The sequence below is a fragment of the Mytilus trossulus genome, chromosome 2, assembly GCF_036588685.1.
Source record: "Mytilus trossulus isolate FHL-02 chromosome 2, PNRI_Mtr1.1.1.hap1, whole genome shotgun sequence".
Lineage (NCBI taxonomy): Eukaryota > Metazoa > Mollusca > Bivalvia > Mytilida > Mytilidae > Mytilus > Mytilus trossulus.
The window spans coordinates 81,925,341-81,946,784 of NC_086374.1; the positions used below are offsets into that span (position 1 = coordinate 81,925,341).

Sequence of the window (21,444 nt, forward strand, 5' to 3'; positions counted from 1 at the left end):
TATGGCAGGAATCAGAGGAGGTCGCGGTTATCCGTTTGAATAGAGCTGTGCACAAAGTGTCAATTCTTTGGCGTATAACGATGATGGCGATCAACCATGATGTGAAAAATCATCTTAATTAAGATTAATTTTGAAATGTCTGACATTGTAAAGTTCGACTACAATAAAAGTTTTAAAATGCACTTTTTTGTACAAAAAAACACTTCATTTTGTTATGATAATTGTGGTTAGATAAAACTTTTTTTTTCATACATTTTATCCTGTTTAAATGCCAATAAACTATGTTTCAATATTATTTTACAAATGTTTTATCATATTCCATCCAAAATACGAGCAATACTTTTTTCCATGTGTATATAGATCTAATGTTTATATAAATGTCTTTTTTATGACCATAGAATAACCATTTCTATACATAAAAAGGGCTATTTTGCCGGCTTGAATTAAGATATATTTTTATTCAGATCCTTATCATGATAATCAGACGGTGATTTAAAAATATTCTTTTGCCTGATGTTTGACATAAATTTTTACATATGGTTATATTCCGGATATTTGTCCGAGTTCAACTTTACCTGTTATAATTTAAATATGGCAGCCTCCAGTGGAAATAAATTCCTCATAAATTATTTTGCTTCTAACGATTCATTGAAGCCTGAAACGATTTTATTTTAAGTAAGGAGTAGGGGTGTTTTTAAAATGAGACTGGAATTATCTTTGAAAGAGTACGAAGTCCGAAAAATTAACTATTGGAGTACGGATTTATACCGAAATAAAACTATAAAATTATCTTTCAGGTTCATCATAACAAACGGACAAATATCTGTATCTGTAGTGGTACGTGTAGAATCCTGTTTAGGCTTTTATACACGGTGCTGTATTTACATGCCAAAAATTACTCTTGAGTACAGACTTACCTGTAAAGTTGGAAAATTTTTAATGCCTAGCATTAGATATAATAAAGTTAAATGCATTTTGTGTTTCAGAAAGATAAAATCTCTTTTTGGATTTTGATGGGCATTTTTTTTCCTTCATGCAAAAGGTGTGAAAATTGACTAAGTTGTGGTACAACCGTTGAACGAGATGCTCCCTCAGGTAAAAAAAACGGTTTGTATTGTTTTCATTGTCCTAAATTGACATGGACACCAGGTATCTTCACAACTATGGGTGAGTTAAAGAGTTTATCTGAGTCAGGGAGTGGACAGTATCAAAGTAACTCAGATGTTTGGGGTTTTTTTTGCACCTTCTGAAGAAAGGAAAAAAAAGGCCCATCAAAAACCAAGTTTATCTTTCTTTAACACAAAATGCATTAAACTTTTATATATCTAGTGGATGCTAGACATTAAATCTTTCCAAACAGCACAGGTAAGTCTATACACAGAGTAGTTTTTGAGGTTAAAATACGGCCATTTTGTCCATTTGTTATGGTGAACCTTAACTTTTAAGCATAATGTACCCTTCTGCTTTTTTATGTTGTTTCAATTATAAACTTATTTAAAATGTACTGCATTTACCCTTGTTCTGTTATACTTGACAATTTGGTGCTTTATAGATAGAGTATTACTACAGAGGGGGGTAAACATTGTAAAGGGGTGGTACATGTATTGCACGGAAGAACGCAAAATAAAATTGCCATTTCACGATGAACCAAGAATTAAAAATTTCTTGCAATAAAATCAACAGTACCAATTTTGTCATGTTTGTTGCACCAGATGCGCATTTCGACAATACATGTCTCTTCAGTGATGCTCGTGGCCAAAATATTTGAAATCCAAAGCTTATATAAAAGATGAAGAGCTATAATCCAAAAGGTCCAAAAAGTATAGCCAAATTCGTGAAAGGAATCAGAGCTTTGCACCAGGGAGATACATTCCTTAATTTATAATAATTTTTAATATTTTGTAACAGCAATGCAAGTTGACCTTTTTTCCAATTTAACGAAACACAGTTAATAATGAACCTTTTTCACAGCTGTGCGTGAAATAAAAATGGCAAAACAGGAAACGATGTTGCACGAAAATAACCTTTTACCACGTCCAGTCTTATTGACATGGAGGATTAAATAGTGTCCTCCATGAAATGATGTCCCATGGACAAAATTTCATGGATATTATAAAATATTGTCCCCTTCTGTTTAAAAGTGTCCCTTGAAAAGATATTCTATTTTGACTTTTGTTGGATATTTTTTTCATAGTGAAATCATGTCCAAATTGCATAAAAGTCTGGTCTAATACCCTGTTTCAGTTTGTCTTTATGAATAACAAGTTTTAATGTTTTCTCCTGGTTTTTTTTGTCAACATGTATATAAAACCTTTCATTGATTTTAGCTTCAAATTGCTTTGCCTTCCTTTTATTTTTAGATGATCTTCTTTCATTATTATTAAACACTGGAGGGTATTGACCATCACACAAAAAATTCATATAGCTGTTTATATTCACCACTTTCCATCTTTGTTTACATCTGTGTTGTCTTAATTTAACTAATTGATTAAAACATTTTAATGATTGCTAAATTATTTCCCTTCTTTAGAGACAGAAAAATAGCTACATGTACACTATGAAAAATTGTCCCTTGTGACATTATTTCATTAAACATCCATAAAACTATGTCCAAGTACTAGGGAAAATTTTTCACTAAGGGAGACACTACAATGTATCTTATAGTTTACAAATGTGATATTTTGTCCCGTGAACTAAATTTCACAGATGAACTGTGAAAAATAGTTCAAAAAGACACAATTTCATGGGCACTTTTGGGGTTTACACATACAGTGCATACCTGTCAACATGGTCAACAGGTCAGCTTTTGAAAATCTATATTGGTGATTTTTAAGTCCAAGAGGATTTGTAATCATGCTTACATGGCTTATATTGCCATAAGTGTATTTAATCTACAACTAAATTATTTGCATGAGTATGTATATGTGCTTAAATACCCTTTTACATGTAACTCATTTGAATGACTGTTTTGAGGTGTCTTTGTTATAAAAGAACAAAATTAAAAAATTCAGGTCAACTACATATATACTCTTATATGCTTATTGCAAATTAATAAATCTCCATAATTTGAGATAGTTGGCCGGTCTGGCAGTGCTAGCAATGATTTTTGTGAAACAAGTTTATAAATTGAGATATTGGGTCAAACATATATGGACCAATCAAGTACACCTTCTAGAGTGCATTTGACTTTAATGATGGTGTTAAGCTCTAATTAGAATATAAATTAATAAATGCTCACACCTAATACTTCATTTGTACTTACAGAATATCACTTATATCAACAACTATTCTAATACTTATACTTTTATGCATGTAGTTGTAGAAAGAAAGAAACAGAATTTGGAGTATGGCTCGTCCCAAAGAAAAAATTCAACCTTCTAAAACAAAAACATTTTTAGAACGCTGTCAACATGAGAAAGACAACTTGAAACAGAGTGTTATCAAACAACTCCAAAAAGATTTAGGAAGGTAAAACAGAAGTTTACACTTTTAGAGTTTCCTAATGACTGATTCTGGAATCACTTTTTAGCTCACCCGGCCCAAAGGCCCAAGTGAGCTTTTCTCATCACTTGGCGTCTGTCGTTGTCTTCGTCTGTCGTTGTTAGCTTTAACAAAAATCTTCTGCTCTGAAACTACTGGGCCAAATTAAACCAAACTTAGCAACAATCATCATTGGGATATCTAGTTTAAAAAATGTGTGGCGTGACCCTGCCATCCAACCAAAATGGCTGCCACGGCTAAAAATAAAACATAGGGGTAAAATGCAGTTTTTGGCTTATGAGGTAAAATCGTTTATCAGGTCAAGATCTATCTGCCCTGAAATTTTTAGATGAATCAGACAATCCGATGTTGGGTTGCTGCCCCTGAATTGGTAAAATTTTGCAGCTTTTGGTTATTATTTTAAATATCAGTCAGGGGACTTACTTAAACAAGTGATTTTCTAAATCACTGATTCAAGTAACATTATTTCCATAAAGGTTGGAAGTTAGAGTTGTCTTTCTTTAATAATCACCTATTTAAGTAGTACAAATTAATACTAGAAGAAGTGATTTAATTTTATTGTACAATGTAGCTTTAAATATAGAATACTAATGACCCAGGGACTAATTATGTTTCTAAACTTATCAAACCCAACATCTGTCTTGTCTAACATGACTAAGTAATTTCAGGTGATGACCTTGTACTGAATCTAGGATAATGACATAAAAATCACTTGTTTAAGTATCAGACCTCAATTTCCTTCCCAAAAATCACTTCTTTAAGTATCATTCTTTTAACAACCCCTATATATTTCAACACCCTCGAACAGTGAAATTTTTATCATGAACAGTAGAATTTTATTACATAATCTGAAAGATGAAACTTTGAAGTTCACAGGAAAAATACTCCCACTGCTGTGAAAAATCTTTAAAGAAAGTATTTGTCCATTATGTAAAGCTATTATTATAGCATTTTTTCAACTAAAATAGTATTTTCAGCTAAATGATAGTATCAAAGGCATAAACCTTGCTACCTTAAAGAAGCAAAAAGTTCATATTTTTTAATTTTACTAATTGAAAGATATTATTTAAACCTATGTGTTTAAAATTTTTGAAAAAACTACAAAATCCCAATTTGTGACAAAACCTTGAATTTGCTACTTAAGAATCACTTATTTCAGTAAGTCCCCTGACTGAATATTATTATAGATAGAGATAAACTGTAAACAGCAATAATGTACAGCAAAGTAAGACCTTAAAATAAGTCAACATGACCAAAATGGTCAATTGTCCCCCTAAGGAGTTATTGTCCTTTATAGTCAATTTTTAACAATTTTCATAAAAGGAGTAGGTTCAGTAAGACCCCTTTTTGGCCCATAAAGATAGCAGTTTTAGAAAATTGTGAAAATGAAATCGTTAAGCTATATTTTAGAAAGTAAAATGCTTCTGCTACATAATTATGAGCTGTTTTTGACAATACAATGCACATATATCGCGTTCTAGCATCATTAAGTCATGCTAAATTACTGATATCTTTAAATTTAAGCATTTTGGTTAATTTTAGACGGTTTCCGTCTAAAATGAAAGTGGCCGCATTTGTGTTCATTCATTATATTGAAATGTACGTTGTATTTGATGATAATACAAAACATTTATAAAGGTTGAGGATGAACATGGATGCGGCCACTTTCATTTTTGACAAAAACCAACTGAAAAGTGACGCTTTTTGGCATATTTGATAGATTTTTCATATTTAAGCTTGAATCAGAGCGTTTTGAATGAATAAATCAGTTAAAATCATTCACATTAACTAATCAGATCAATTGAAATAGATACTTAAGTGTTTAAAAAGTGTCCAAAAACCTTCGTTAGATGAACCTGAAATTTGAGGCTTAAATTGGTCCTTACCTACTCCTTTGTAAATTTTTTATTACATTTTCCACAAACAATGATAGAGATAATTGTGCGCAGCAAGAATGTTCAGTAAAGTAAGATGCACATTACCATCAGCAAACACAGTTTTGTCATGAATCCATCTGCGTCTTTTGTTTAATATTCACATACATGTAGGCCAAGGTGAGCGACACAGGCTCTTTAGAGCCTCTAGTTCTTATCTTTTGATAATTTAATTTTCAAAATAAAATTGAGAATGGGAATGGGGATTGTGTAAAAGAGACGACAACCCAACCAGACATGTAGAAAACAGCGAAAGGCCACTAATGGGTCTTCAACACAGCGAGGAAATTCTGAACCTGGAGGGTGGTTTCAGCTTGTCCATAAGCAAAAATGGTTGTCATACTAAACTCCAAAACATATAAAGAACCAAAATTTTAAAAAACCATACAGAACTAACAAAGGCCAGAGGTTCCTGACTTACATGACGTAGGCAAGGCGAAAACATTAAGCTGGGTTTAACACGTTTTGTGAGATCTCAGCCCTCCACCAATGAAGAATAAGTTACTTGTAAATGTATGGTGTTATCATTTAGATTACATTATTTTCATGTAAATCAGACAGGAGGGTGTTGTCTACTTAGACAGGAGGGTGTTGTCTACTCAGACTGGAGGGTGTTGTCTACTCAGACAGGAGGGTGTTGTCTACTCACACAGGAGGGTGTTGTCTACTCAGACAGGAGGTTGTTGTCTACTCAGACAGGAGGGTGCTGTCTACTCAGACAAGAGGGTGTTGTCTACTCAGACAGGAGGTTGCTGTCTACTAAGACAAGAGGGTGTTGTCTACTCAGACAGGAGGATGTTGTCTACTCAGACAGGAGGGTGTTGTCTACTTAGACAGGAGGGTGTTCTCTACTCAGACAGGAGGGTTCTGTCTACTCAGACAGGAGGGTTCTGTCTACTCAGACAGGAGGATGTTGTCTACTTAGACAGGAGGGTGTTGTCTACTTAGACAGGAGGGTGTTGTCTACTCAGACAGGAGGGTGTTGTCTACTTAGACAGGAGGGTGTTCTCTACTCAGACAGGAGGATGTTGTCTACTCAGACAGGAGGATGTTGTCTACTCAGACAGGAGGGTGCTGTCTACTCAGACAGGAGGGTTATGTCTACTCAGACAGGAGGATGTTGTCTACTCAGACAGGAGGGTGTTGTCTACTCAGACAGGAGGGTGTTGTCTACTCAGACAGGAAGATGTTGTTCACTCAGACAGGAGGATGTTGTCTTCTCAGACAGGAGGGTACTGTCTACTCAGACAGGAGGGTTATGTCTACTCAGACAGGAGGGTGTTGTCTACTCAGACTAACACTCTGAGAGTTTTCTGAATACAATTTTGTCAACCTAGACATTTCCTTTTTGTATTGTTTTAGACTACTGCTATTTATTTTGAGGCCATTTTTAGTTTGCTGTTTGGTGTAAGCCAAAGCTCCAGATGATGTTCATGGTGTTGAAACCTTACTTTGACCTACAATGGTTTACTTTTCACACGTGACATGGATGGAAAGTTCTCTCATTGGCACTCATACCACATCTTCTTATATCTATCTTCTGACTATCAGTCAGGGGACTTATTGAAAAAAGTGATTTTTAAATCACTTATTTGAGAAGCAAATTCGGACATCTTCTTATTTCTATCTTCTGACTATCAATGACTATTGAATGCTTGTTTTTTCAGTCTATTACACAATGAAGAACACTCTGACCTGTTGATAAGAGCAGAAGGAAAAGAGGTTAAAGTTCATCAGTTTATTTTGAAGTCAAGGTAAGTAACTGTCTTGAACCCATTGTAATTCAAAATTGTGAACTTGCTTAGCTTTTGAATAGTTTTCTTACACATCAAATAAAATGTCCTGGGCTTTTTTCACAAAAAAACATAACCATTAAAATTGATTGTAAGTAATACTAGTACTTAAATGATAGCATTTCTTGTAAGATTTTTTCTTATAAAGACATATTGTAACTTAAACAGGAGATACTATTTGAGATGTTAGAAATTGATGCATGTATATAAAACTTGTTTTTAACCTTACATTGAGAATGAAAACTTGTATGAGTAATCTCTGTTTATGATTATAGTCCTATAGTTTTATTTTGTGTCAATACATCAATTCAACATGTTCAATGTATTTTTGTACTATTTCAAATAGATTTTAAAAAATGTAGTCATGGCCAAACCTCCCACTTATATGGCAATGTTGATAATTTGGCTATAACGACAACACTATTAGACAGATGTGGCAGAAATACAACACAAGCAAACCCATTAGCACTGAGAGAAACAAACAAATAAACAACATAGTAGTTGTTACAATATGTAAACCACAGAACAATAACAAAGACTTCAATTAACGACAACACTGGACGAAACAAACAGTGACACATTTTTGTGATGAATATATAAACTTGGAATTCATACAAGTATTTTCACAATACTTGTCCCAAAAAAATATAGAGACTACTTATATGAGCCTTTTAATTTGAAAATACATGTACATGTATATGCATGTAACATGGATTTGAAAAATTACAGTTTTGGTGTCATACACTGTAGTAATTTCAAACTCAGATTGTGTAAAAGTCCAATACATTGATTTTGAGCTTAGAGTGTGTTTATTTTATATAGATGCCCAGCAGTATTTGACCGATTTCTAGAACTTTCCACAGGAGAAGATTCAGATGTACTTGTCATGCCATCATGGGTTACATATAAAACTGTACTGTTTATTGTCAGGTAGGTTGAGGATAACAGATTGTTTTGCAATATGTGGTAGATATATTAAGACAAAAAATTAACAGTTAGATCAGATATTTACTCTACAATTTCAGGTTAAAATTGAACAAGTTTAGCATACCGGTACGGCATTCCCCATTTTTTGTCAAGCCTGTGACTTTTGGCGCAGAAAGCTTGACATATGGATAGTGTGACAGTGGCACATATTATGATCTATATGTCAGTCGCACAGGTTTTATTTGACCGTGACCTCATTTTCACAGTTACTTGCTCAGTGTTAATTAGTTTTTGTTTTTTGGTCTGTTTTTCTTAAACTATATTAAAGCAATAGGTCAACTAAGTTGTATGAAAGAATAGTTAGCTGTACATGACTGCCTGGCATGGTTCATATGACCATGATCTCATTTTCATGGTTCAGTGGTCAACGTTTAGTTTTCTTGGTTAATGTTAAGTTTATGTGACAGTTGTAATAAAGCTTTATATTTAGGACTATCAACATAATATCAATGATTAGTAAAGAAGGCTAAACATTTCAGTGTGTGCACTCTTGTTATAAGCAAGGATGGGTTGTAACTTCTTGTTTCTTTTCTTTCTTAGGGGAAAGTTATTACACTGGCAAATTAATGCGCACATGAATTTAACACAAATCTTAAGGCAAAAACTGTATGTTAAATTCACATGAACGAGCTTATATGTGAAACTCATTACATTAATTTTACATGAATTGAGATTCAATTAAATCACTGGGAAATGAAAAGGGGAAATGTATCAAAAAGAAAACAACCCGACCAAAGGGCATACAACAGCCGAAGGCCACCAATGGGTCTTTAATGCAGCAAGAAACTCCTGCACCTGGAGGCGTGCTTCAGCTGACCCCTAGTTTTATTTATACATATAATGGTTTAATTTTACAAATTGTGACTTGTATTGAGAGTTGTTTCATTGACACTCATGATCATACCCCATTATCTTGTATCTAATTAAAAATCAAAGTCATGTGATCATTTTAAATTAATTTTGGAAATTCATGGGAAATTATTTTTTTCATTTACAAAGAATTGTGGCATATAAACTTGTCTTGAAAAGAACCTTTTCATCTTTTGATAAAGACATTTGATTGATTAAATGTATTGATTATTGGTTGGTTAACAATGTTGGTGATTTGTTTTTTAGATAATATATTAAATATTATTGCATAGCAATATAATATTTCCCTCAGAAGGTAATAAAAAGTTAGTGTGCTATAAATTCTAATATTGAACTAGTGCAATAAATCTTCAAAATTCATGACGTCATCAACGACAAAATCTTAGTTTAAACCAATTTTTACTTTTAAATATTATATTGCTATACAATAAAAGGGTTATTGCATGAATATTTTGAGATATTGTCCTGAGTAGAACATACTCGCAAACTCGTGCAATATAAAATTCTACTCGGGACGGGACAATATTCCACAATATTCATGCAATTATGCTATATATTATTTGGTAGTGATATTTATTGTTCTATTCTCTAAAAGATTGTAAAACAGACTTCATTGCTCCAAATTATATATTTACAGGGGAGAAATGTGTTTTTGTTAGACAAAAATATTGTTAGTAATATTAATGTTATTATTAAAAGTAAAGCAAATGGAACATTTATGAAACAAGAATTTGATAAAAAAAAAATGTCTTGGGCAGAAACTGTTCATTTGAAAAAGACTACATATTTGTTATGTTGATGAAATACTATGAGATGACATATCACATACTATTAGTATTATGACTATCTCATTAAATTTGTCTGTAATTTACAACATTCATGACATTAGATCTAGGTCAATAAAAATTTCTTATATTTTTTAAATTTTGAAACATGTAACAGAGTTGAATAACATTTATTGTGGGGCTACCTTCAGGGGATCCATATAGATTGTCTAATTATAGTTTCTGGGGAACATTTTCAAAGTTCAAAAAGTTTTGTTTTTTTCCAAATTCACTCCAAGGCATTTCAATGTAATATATGGTTCATGTTTGTCTAAAATTTTAAAATTTGAATAATTTTTTGCAATTTTTGTAGGAAATTATATTTTGTTGAAACAGAACCATTAGATGAAACTGTTGACAAACAAGATGAAATTCTAATGGATTATCTTAAGTCACTGTTGTTTCAGCACCAACATGTAGTATCTAATAGTTGTAACAAGTCAAATAACCAGCATCAGATAACCATACAGGCTAAAAACTGTGAGAATGATATTTCAAATAATCATTGTGAAAATCATGCTGATATTACTGATTCAAACCTTTGTCAAAAAGAAACCACTGCCCATAGTAAGGAAGAAGGTGAACCATCACTTGGAGGAGCTTCAGAAGAAGTCCTGACTATTAATAGTTTGAACAATGTAAATAATCTTGAAAATATCCACAATGATAGCCAAATAGGAAATGGATGTGTGAATTCAGGAGAGATAAACGATGTTCAGTCCTCATTCTCTGACATGATTAAGTTGTCCTATGGTTTGACCCTACCTTATGAAACATGTAACAGAGTTGGAGAAGATTTATTGAGAGGCTACCTACAGGAGATCCAAACAGATTGTCAAATTATTGTTTCTGGGGACCATTTCAAAGTTCATAAGTAAGTTTTTTCAATGTACACTCCAAGGCATTTCAAAGTGTATAGATCAGATTAATCTCATTTATCAGTACATGTACATACAATTTGTCATTTTAGTAGTAAATGCATTCTAGACTTCATCGTCCAGAACATACACCAAAATATCGTAATTGCTTAACAATGTCCTAAACATTAGAAATCAGACCAACATGACCAATGGAGTTACCTTATTCAACTTTTGATTGACCTCATAAAACTTACATCCAAATACTCTGTTATAATGAATTGTATTTTTCCTATAACCATATTAACTATTTTTTTATCTTATCTTAAAAATTTACAACGTAAAATACTTAATGCTGTAATGCAGAATTTACATTCTTACCTAGCAATTGCTAATCTAACATTGAAAAGAACTTACATTTACTTAGGCTTAACAGGTATATATACATGGGAGTCCAGTATATGTATATGTTATTTAAGGAATGACTGTAATATTTCTTCTGTCTATGAAGAAATGACATAAAAAATCTGGTGCACACTGAATAATGCGTGTAGCAGGTTATTTAACAGTGCACCACATTTTTTATGTTATTTCCAATAGACAGAAAAAATATTACAGTTATTTCTTATAATTTGATTCTAAATTCCATTTTAAACCATAGAAAACCATACAAAAAAGTTGATGACCTCACGGTCACATGACTTAATTATGTCTATGGGCTGATAACAAAATAACGTCAGCCAATCAGAAGATGTTTTACATCCAAAATTAAATTATAGTAGAATACAATTAACAAGATATACTGCAATCGTTCCCTTGTAACATTTGATTTCTGCTACATAATATGTGACTTTATAGCAGTAGAATAAAATGGGAGAATGGAAATGGGGAATGTATCAAAGAGACAACAACCCGACCATAGAGCAGACAACAGCCAAGGGCCACTAGACATATTTTGCACACGTACAAGACTTCTAGTTTAAGGAACAATTTATATTTGTATTACTTATGGTTATCTTACAATTTTAAACCTTACTTCTGCTTACAAGAAAATGTACCGTATATTAAAGATTTGATTCAGTATTCCGCTATATTGACATGTATGTTTTAGATGTATTCTGTCATCAAGATCAAGTTACTTTGCAGCAATGCTTGGAGGGTCATGGAGAGAAACAGAGTCAGATATAAATCTTGAAGGGTGAGCTGTTTTTAAAAGTGATTGAAAAACAATAGTTTTTTCTGCAATTGAGAACGGGGCAGCATTTGAGATAGATTTACATGATGAAATGACATAACAGCCAATACTTGGACAGTTACCTTGTGAATTAGCATGTTAAAAATTGTTCTCAGTGTGTTGGTCTTGTACAAAGCAGGGTAAATATTCATATTACATTGAGATGTTCTTGTTTTGAATTTGCACTTAATATGATACTGAATGATAAACAGGCAACTTTCATCATCATCATCAAATTTTATTATGTTCTGAAGCTAACAAAAAAATTTCAAATGGTTTGATGATAAAGTTTGACTCCAGAACAGGATTTATGTCATACTGTTATGTGCAAAAGACTACAGCAATGAATTGAAGACTTTTCCATGTTATACAAAGAGTATGTTTCCCATTAGAAAATTGGTTTAACAATTTAATGAGCATTCGATGTCACTTGATATCAACTTTTTTAAATACTGATAACAAACAAATGTATTTTTCAATACCATTTGTATGTGTATATATTTTAGAGTATCTCTTGAAAATGTATGCGTTTTAGGGTATCACTTATATGTGTTTATGTATTTTAGAGTATCTCCCAGTGTTGTAGAACAACTTCTGCTGTACCTGTATGGTGGAGTGGTGGATCTAATAGAGTCCTGTGCTGTAGAGGAGTTTATTATGACAGCAGATATGTATGGTTTAGAAGGTATCAAGGCAGTAGTAGTCAGTTATCTGAAGAGAGATTATTGTCATATGTTTCATAAGGTGAGTAGATCTGTTCTTTATCTGTCTGGCTTCAACAGATATTTATCAAATTTTTCCTACATGAACTTTAATTACCTAAGAAAACATACCTATTTTTTTAAGAAAAAATTGTATTGTAATGATGTATTGTTGCTGGAGGCATTTGTTATCTTACATCAATTTCAAACTTAGTTTGTACTTTTCTGGGTTCCTCTGTAAGCGATCACAATCAGACTTATTAAGATAGTTTCTAAATAAAAATCAGATCAACCTTTCTTTTATCAAAAACAAATGAAAGGTCAAGGTCACCTGATACAATTTGGATTCATCAAGCCTAATTGAAGCCTATAAGGAAGTACTACTTTTTGTACAGCTTTTGCAGCAACACATTATGACATCTTTATTATCACATCATGTTAAAATACTTTCTACAGTTGTGTGCAGGTTGTGAAGAACTGTTACCCGAGGCTTTAACAATAGCTGTGGCATTTCGTATGGACCCACTGAGGGATAGGTGTGTGGACTGGATCAACAGGAATGTACTTAAGATGTGGAGATCAAAATCACTCGCCAAACAACCACAGGAAGTACTAGATGTCTGTTATCAAAAAGCTGTCGATGAAATGGTAAAGGAAAATTAAGAATAAGTTACTGATTTCACTGATGAAATTTTAAAACAAACTAAAAATCATTTAACCCAGAAACCTTACCTTGAAATAAAATAGAAATTCCTACAAAAATGGATAAGGATTAATGACAAATATTCTGAGAAAATGTTGCAATAGTATTTTTGGGCATTATTTTTTTATGGTCTATGAGTCTGTTTATTTGTTCCACCACAAGTTAAAGTTTAAATTTTTAAAGTTATATGTAGTTAACCATGAATTGTGCTCACATCAGCTTGATACAAAGTACAAATGTCTTGAAAAATAGGGATGTGTTAATATGGTTTAATAGCAAAAGGTAGAACTATCCACCAGTAACCAAATGATATTTGATGTATATGGGTTAAACATCTGTTTTTTGTGTAACACAACTGATAATTAATAATATATAGCTTATCATGTTGATAATTGTTAAAAGTACAGAAGTATAGCCTGGATTAAGTGGTAGAAATGTTTGTCTAATTAAGAAATAATTCCTTCATGTCATGCTCTATGCTCATTTTAACATGGGTAGGCATTATATTTGTCGATATTTTACACTGAGCGTTAGTGAGGTGTAAAATGTGGTCAAATATAATGCCTACCCATGTTAAAATGAGCATAGAGCATGACATGAAGGAATTATTTCGATTCTAATATGACAAATACAATATATTTATAGGTCGAAGCGTACGAAAATACCGTAAGAACGTTTGACTGTTCCCGTTTCCTCCCTGAGGAGTTATGTTTATTACATTTCATATTTGATAAGTTTAAAAACTACAAGCACGGTAAATATATGTTGTTTGATAAAATTATATAATAAGAGTTTATGTTAGTTGCTTAAATGTAAATATTTAAAATGATAACGATGGAAATAACTTTAATATAAACAATAAATCTGTGCGCATGTGTCAAACATATTTTTTGTGCTCATTAGAACACGGCATTGTTAACAAAGCGTAATAAGGACGTCATATTAGAATGGCATTTACTTTTTCTATAATTATAGAACGAAGAGACAGTGTTTGAAATCCTGCTGAATTGTGAGAACTTGAACCAGAATGTTCAACGACTGAGATGGTGTGAGCCCTTATTGTGCCTCATTACAAAACTCAATGATTCAGCTATAGAGTTCATCAGTTGTAACTTTGTCCAAGTATTAAGAAGTTCAGCATTTTATAAACTGGATAAGGTTAGTACAAAGGCATAAAAGTTAGAATATACACAGAATAGTTTTGAAAATTCTAAAAAATAAAACTAATGATTAAACAATCCACGTGAACTTGTGGATTAACACTTTGAGTGCTGAAGGTCTTTAGCTCTATCCTCAACAGTGTCAAACCAAAGACTTAAAAATATGTTTGTCACTTCTCTAAAAACACAGCATTTAGGAAAAGATTTACACTGATTGAAGCAGTAACAGAAAGATAGTTTCAGCTTTTATGTTTTGGTGAGGTATTTTTTTCAGGGGATGGGAAATTTGAGCAACTGCTGTATAATTTTATGGCTCACTGTCTTATACAAACCTATGTTTTATAGGGACTTGGATACAAGATCAGCCTACTTAAAGATATATTTGAGGTTGTAATAAAATCTTTACCGATCAACAAAGCATGTGAGGCATATCATTCCTTGTTACTCAACTGTATACAGATGAAAGAGGATGAAGAGGAGGGGGTATGGAGTAAGGTAAGTGCATGACTTAACAGGTGCTTTTCCCGCCTTGATAAGGTATCTTTCAACCTTTATGTCAGTTAAGTGATGTCTATCATTGTAAAGAGGCCTAATTAATTATATATTTGATATATCTGGATTATTTGGATTAACATTCATCAGGAAGGCTTAAAACAAAAAAGTTTTCATAACAAAATAGATTAAGGATGTCGGTTGTGGATATAGTTTAAGTATTAAAAAAAATGAGGGAGAAGAGAATCTATGAAAAAAACATTGAAATCATTCCATACAAATATTAATACAGAAAATACAAGAAATACTTCAAATGTTTAAAACATGGAAAAGTGAATAAAAAAAGAAAACTTTATCTTTTAGTTATTTATTTATTTATTTATCATTATTGAAAACATTGGTGTTTACCGGTTTGAATATCTACCTGAATAACAACATAAATATTTTTGTAGATTTAGTTGTTATTCATTCATTTGATGTGTTTAAGCTTTCCATTTTGACATATGATTAAGCCATTTTAGGAGTTTCTGTTTTTGAATTTTCTTCAGAATGGTATTTTTGTGATTTTACTTTTGGCAAATGCAATTTTAAATAATGTAGATCTATTGTAGGATTTTTGCGATTTCATCACATTCCTGTTTCAAAAATGTGAAGATTTCCTGAAGCTCCATGTACATCAAGTTATAAATACACCTGGTTGGGATTTACTGTCTAAAGATACACAGGCAAAATTACTGGAAGGTAAGCAATATATTTAGCTGAAATCCACTGCCAAAGAAACATATTGATTTTGGCTTGCCTTATGTCCATTGTCAGATATTTGATGCATATTCAGGAAGCCAAAGAAGCCAAATTAGTACAAATGTTTTGTTCACCTACTTGAAAGATGTCAAGCAATTGGTTGAAATTCACACAGAAAAAAAATATGGAAGCAAAAGCACTAGAAGTTGAACCATTTCAAAGCAAATAGATGAAATTTACTGTCAAATTAAACAAAAGCTATTTAACAGTTTTAACTTGAGGTCAGAGTTCCAGAGAAAAAGAGTAACAAGAGTAACAATGAGCCTCTCATGATCCCTGAGGTTTTTTTACTTGACTACAATATTTTGAATTACATAATTGCTATATTTTAATTCTGTTTTAACAGGTGGAAACTTTGTTGTGTTGAAAAATCCAAGTCCTGATCCAAAGAAGTTAGCCAAGGTAAGAATCCAAACATTAGATTCTGTTCTTCTTTGTTCAGTTGATTAATTTTTTCCCCATTTTGTTAAAAAAAAATAAGGTAAAGTGACCCTATACTAATGGTTGTGTGTAAAATTTGAAGTTTGACTTCTAGGACTAACCTTAACTTTATGGATCCTAGTCTTGATTTGATCATTGACTGACATGGAGAAATGAAAGCATGCACTTGACCATATCCATTATGATAATACATTTTACAAACCAGACTATCTAGTTTCCTCCACACAATTTTATTTTATTAATGTTGATGTATTGAAAGGTGTGTTTAAGATCAACTAACAGTAGTGCCGTTAAAAGTTTTTAAAAATTCATTTGCAGAATGCATTTATTTGGCTTTATGTATATCATTACAGTAAAAAATTTCCATATCTTCGGGAAAAAACATCTAACAATATTTCCTTTGATTTCAGTGCCGATCAAAATATCTGAATTATCTAGGTCAGTATAAGCACTTTGGCTTTTATAAATATTGCAACTATATTTATGCTTAATACTAAATTATTTAAGAAATAGCCTAAAATTTTAAGGGTTGAGTACACACGAAACTAGTTTAACACAAACCACAACTTATATCTGAAACCAAACATTTGTTAGGTATTTCAAATTACTAGTCAGCCACAATAATTAAGTAGATCTGATTTTATTATTGATAGTATAAAAATAGTCTTAGAATAGAAAATTCCTTGAAAATACATATATTATTTTTTTAATTCAGTCAAGGTTTTTCTTCTGTTGTACTTTGCATGTGAGATCTCTGTATAAGCAAGCACCAGAATGGCTTCCATGATCATCACTAACATTCAGCATTTTATAATCATTAAGGTTAACTAATTTGAAATGATTTTTTCATTCAGATGGTTACTTTTAATGCCTACACCACAGCCGAGGGGCCTTAGTGTTACCTTTGTCCCTCCATACATATGTCTCAGAATTGTGTCCAGCTGAGGAGCTTTAGTGTTACCCTTGTCCCTCCATACATATGTCTCAGAATTATGTCAGGCTGAGGAGCCTTAGTGTTACCCTTGTCCCTCCATACATATGTCTCAGAATTGTGTCCATTCTCTTATTGAAGTTTGCCTCTACCAAATACTATGAAACTTATACACAATGCTTATTACCACAAAACTGAAATGAAATTTGAATTTGGGTTGCATAACTTATACTCTTAGTCTTATTTATAGTTATGTCCCTGTATATATGCAATCTAGGGCATCATGTGTGTCCCATGGACACATTATTCATTTAATTATACAAAATTAACTGCTCACATCACCATATGGCAGGATAACAGCTGGGATTGACCTTTTAAACAATAATAGAATATTTTAACAAGCTTTGTCATAATAGTACTATAGCAATCTCACCTGGATAAACTGCTAAAATTTTCAGATTATGAGTTAAAATATTATACTCTTTAATAATAAAAAAAAACCATGCTATCAATACATTGATGAATGATTTTATTGTTTTTATATTTGTCAATCTGTCAATGCACCCCTCCCCTTGTGTTTCTATTTTTCACAGCAACCAAACGAAATAGCTTTATCTGATCATGTGATACCATGGGACATGTTTTCAATTCAAATTTTCAAAATTCATTTCCATTTAATAATTTTCTTCTGTCTAACTCCTTTTTTTTTTAGTTTTAGTTTTTTTTTTTCTTTTGGTAAAAGGGTATTGCTGTTACTCTTTTTTCCTTTTTATAAAATCCAATTTGTATGTATGGTTAACTTTACGGTTAAAAATTTGGTATGTTATTCAATAAGTAACTTTTTAGTCTTCATTAAGTTTTCCTATTTCTTTTTATTGTAGGCACGAACCGTAATTAGAAGAAATTACATACCAGTTCTACCTGTAAGAAAAACAACAAAAGTTAAAGCAAAGACTGTTTCAAAACCTAGAGATAATGGTTCCACAACTCATCAAAACATATCCACTGATCAAAACAATGGTAATGACACTAAAGAAGGGGAGACAACTCATGATCAATCTGAAAATACAGGGGAGGCAACTGCATGTGGAGCATGTGTAGTAGGGGATGATTTAGAAGTATTAGGAGTTGGTGTTCAAATGGAGGCACCAGTAATTGACCAACTGGTCTATAATGTTGAGTTAGCTGAAGCAATAGATTTTACCATTGAAATAGTTCCAATACTAAATTTTACTTTTCATACAAGTTAAAATTGTTATTTATGATTATCCATTATTTTATATGCAGATTTTGTAATTATTTATAGGTTGTGAAAGTTATTTTGTTTCTTGGTATTTTTTCACCATATAAGCTTCCATCCCTAATGTTAAGATTGGATTAATAGATATAGGAAGATGTGGTGTGAGTGCCAATGAGACACATCTCCATCCAAATAACAATTTAAAAAAAAAAAGTAAACCATTATAGGTTAATGTATGGCCTTCAACACAGAGCCTTGGCTCACACCGAACAACAAGCTATAAAGGGCCCCAAAATTACAAGTGTAAAACCATTCAAACGGGAAAACCAACGGTCTAATCTATATAAAAAAACGAGAAACAGATATAAATTACATAAACAAACGACAACTACTGTACATCAGATTCCTGACTTAGGACAGGTGCAAACATTTGCAGCGGGATTAAACGTTTTAATGGATCCAAACCTTCTCCCTTTTTCTGAAACAATAGAATAACATCACAACATAGAAAACCACACGATAAAATATCAATTGGCAGGCTTAACTCAATCATAAAATGTTTATATAGCATTTCACACAGATAAGGGGAAAAGGTACTGAGATAAATACATTTTTAAGGCTTATTTGGTCTTGCATATTTATTGAGGAAAAAACTCCATTCTTATTTACATTTTCACATAGTCCAATGTATGTACTATTGGTAAACCAGGTTTTGTTTTCATTATGTTTCTGAATAAAATACAGTTAGTACATGTCTATACACTGCCTAAATGAAGTGTTACTTTTACAAAAGTACCATGTATGTTTACTATCTCACAATGGTTGTATGTCTTGCATCCAATTATAGGTCTTCCATCATCAAAATTAACAATCATATGGAATTTAGTTTGGTAATTCTTAACACCAAACAGAAAACTAAATTTGATAGTTTTTGTTTAACTTTAATCAAATTGGAATTTTTTCACCAAATTTTAAAAACTTGTTTTGTATAAAATGTATGATTATTTTCCTAGACCAATTTATAACCAAATCAACTGAAGAAGACGCATTGTTGAATCCACACACTCATTCAGAGCTTGCAATATTTGTGTGAGAGAGTTGCTTTGTTTTAAGACTTTTTTGTGTGTGGGGGGGGGGGGGGTAGTTTATACTTATCAGATTTGATATTTGGTTATAATGATATGCTGGAACTAATCCTTTAACTTATGAAGGTAAATTAATGTTCATGAGATATACAATCTTTGGGCAAAATATTTGTGACGGCTGTTATTTTTCTCCCAAATTGCAGAAAATATTGAAGGCATTAGTTGATATATAGGTATATGCTAGTCCAGTGTTATAAACACCTTATAACTTATTAAAGTACCTGTCCAAATCTAAATAACAATGCTTATTATGGATCATTTAATTTATGATTATTTAAATTAATTTATGATTTAGTCATTGTCTGTGATAGTTTTGTTAATTTTATATTTCTGTTTTGTTATTTAATAAAACATGTTTTCACAGTAAAATGGCTTAAGTTAAATTTATCATGTTGTTAAATGTCCATTTATCATATGTTTAGTAGTAAATACAGTAGTTTTGCATATTTGATAAACAGCCTGCTGTTCAATCCATATCAGCAACTTTGATGACCCCTTTATTGCATACCTTTTATCACACCCCTACTTTTTTAGGTCCAATAGAAAGGTCATTCAGGCGTGACACAATTTATTGAAAGACGTTTGGTATGTGACGTCAAGTTTTCATTTTTTTTGCTCACTAAATGCAACTATAAAAAATACAAAACACACAAAAAAATACAAACAAAATATTTTTAAAACAACAGCACGCAAATTGTAAGGTAACCCAGATGCTTCGGATAAGTTATTGAGCAGTTCTTTTAAGGCCTTTGAAACAAGACAAAAGTAGAACTGAAGGTAACCCAGTGTTATGGATCAGAAAACAGGTCATATAATATAATACTCTCCTGTTAAAATATATGATAAAGTGTATAAAACATGGCAAAATCTGTATCACATGCGGTATTACCCTCGACCGATATCAAACCCTTGGGCTGATATTGGTGTCTCAGGATGATACAACATATGATACGGATTCTGCCATGTATTATTCTCTATATATCTGTCGTGTACAAGTTGTTATTTTGTACAGGTTATATCATGTACAAAAATATTGTACATGTTATAACTTGTATAATGCAAAAATACAAGTTATAACATGTACAAACGTACCTCGTACATGTTATAACCTGTACAAAATATTGCCTAAAAATGGTTTTAACTTGTACAAAATAAAAAAAGGCTATGTTTCTATTATCGCAACAGATGTTATTAACCTCCATTATATTTTCATATTTTTTTTATTATTCCTTCATGTAAGTGTGTTTTGTCCTTTTTTGATACAGTTAATCATTCCAGGGGTCGGTATTACGAAGCATTCCTAAGACCTGTCATAAGATATTTCTTAAGGATGTCTTATGATCCTCTTACTTGTGACTTTCTATGGACATATCTTTATTTGATAAATTATAATTGTGAGTGTCCACTTTGAAGGCAATAGTAAAATACTTTCATTCTAGTTGACACTTAAAGACATAATAGGATGGCCAGGATAGACGTGTCTACAAATGAAATTAGGAATGGAAATGGGGTATGTCACGTGTCTAAAAGACAACTGACAACCCGCCTATGGAGCAAAAATCATCCAAAGGCCACAAATACATGCTTTCAAAGTAATTTATGTATTACTGAAAAATTATTACACCAGGGTTTTCGATATCACAAACTAGTCAAAACATTTACTAAATTTTATCATCGGTATAAAGACATCATTCGTAAATATAGCTCAACATGCAGACTTCTTATACGTTCAGGTATTTCACATCCAATTTTTTATGGAAATATTCTTTATAAAGCACAAAGGTGTCAGTATTCACCTCAGAAACTTACAAAACCTTTGAATAGACTTAA

The 21,444-nt window shown here is 31.9% G+C and overlaps 1 protein-coding gene across 2 annotated transcripts; it reads left to right on the forward strand.

Moving 5' to 3' along the window:
- Positions 1-583: 583 nt before the first annotated feature.
- Positions 584-19,961, forward strand: LOC134708124 (BTB/POZ domain-containing protein 8-like). 2 transcript variants are annotated; one of them, XM_063568431.1, is made up of 14 exons: positions 584-675; positions 3,317-3,468; positions 7,103-7,189; positions 8,051-8,158; positions 10,223-10,783; positions 11,878-11,964; positions 12,567-12,744; positions 13,158-13,349; positions 14,380-14,562; positions 14,910-15,059; positions 15,668-15,797; positions 16,204-16,259; positions 16,709-16,736; positions 18,111-18,300. In XM_063568431.1, the coding sequence occupies exons 2-14, from the start codon at positions 3,347-3,349 to the stop codon at positions 18,125-18,127; spliced, it is 1,899 nt and encodes a 632-aa protein (XP_063424501.1). In that variant the 5' UTR covers positions 584-675; positions 3,317-3,346; the 3' UTR covers positions 18,128-18,300. The 2 variants fall into 2 exon arrangements, with proteins under 2 accessions (XP_063424501.1, XP_063424500.1); XM_063568430.1 differs by lacking the exon at positions 16,709-16,736 and having other exon boundaries at positions 18,111-19,961.
- Positions 19,962-21,444: the final 1,483 nt, after the last annotated feature.

Excerpts from the sequence above, each read along its gene's own strand:
- LOC134708124 (XM_063568430.1), top strand. The coding sequence starts at position 3,347 with ATGGCTCGTCCCAAAGAAAAAATTCAACCTTCTAAAACAAAAACATTT. Across the intron at positions 8,159-10,222 it reads ACTGTACTGTTTATTGTCAG|GAAATTATATTTTGTTGAAA; the intron begins GTAGGTTGAGGA and ends CAATTTTTGTAG. Across the intron at positions 15,060-15,667 it reads AGGAGGGGGTATGGAGTAAG|GATTTTTGCGATTTCATCAC; the intron begins GTAAGTGCATGA and ends GATCTATTGTAG.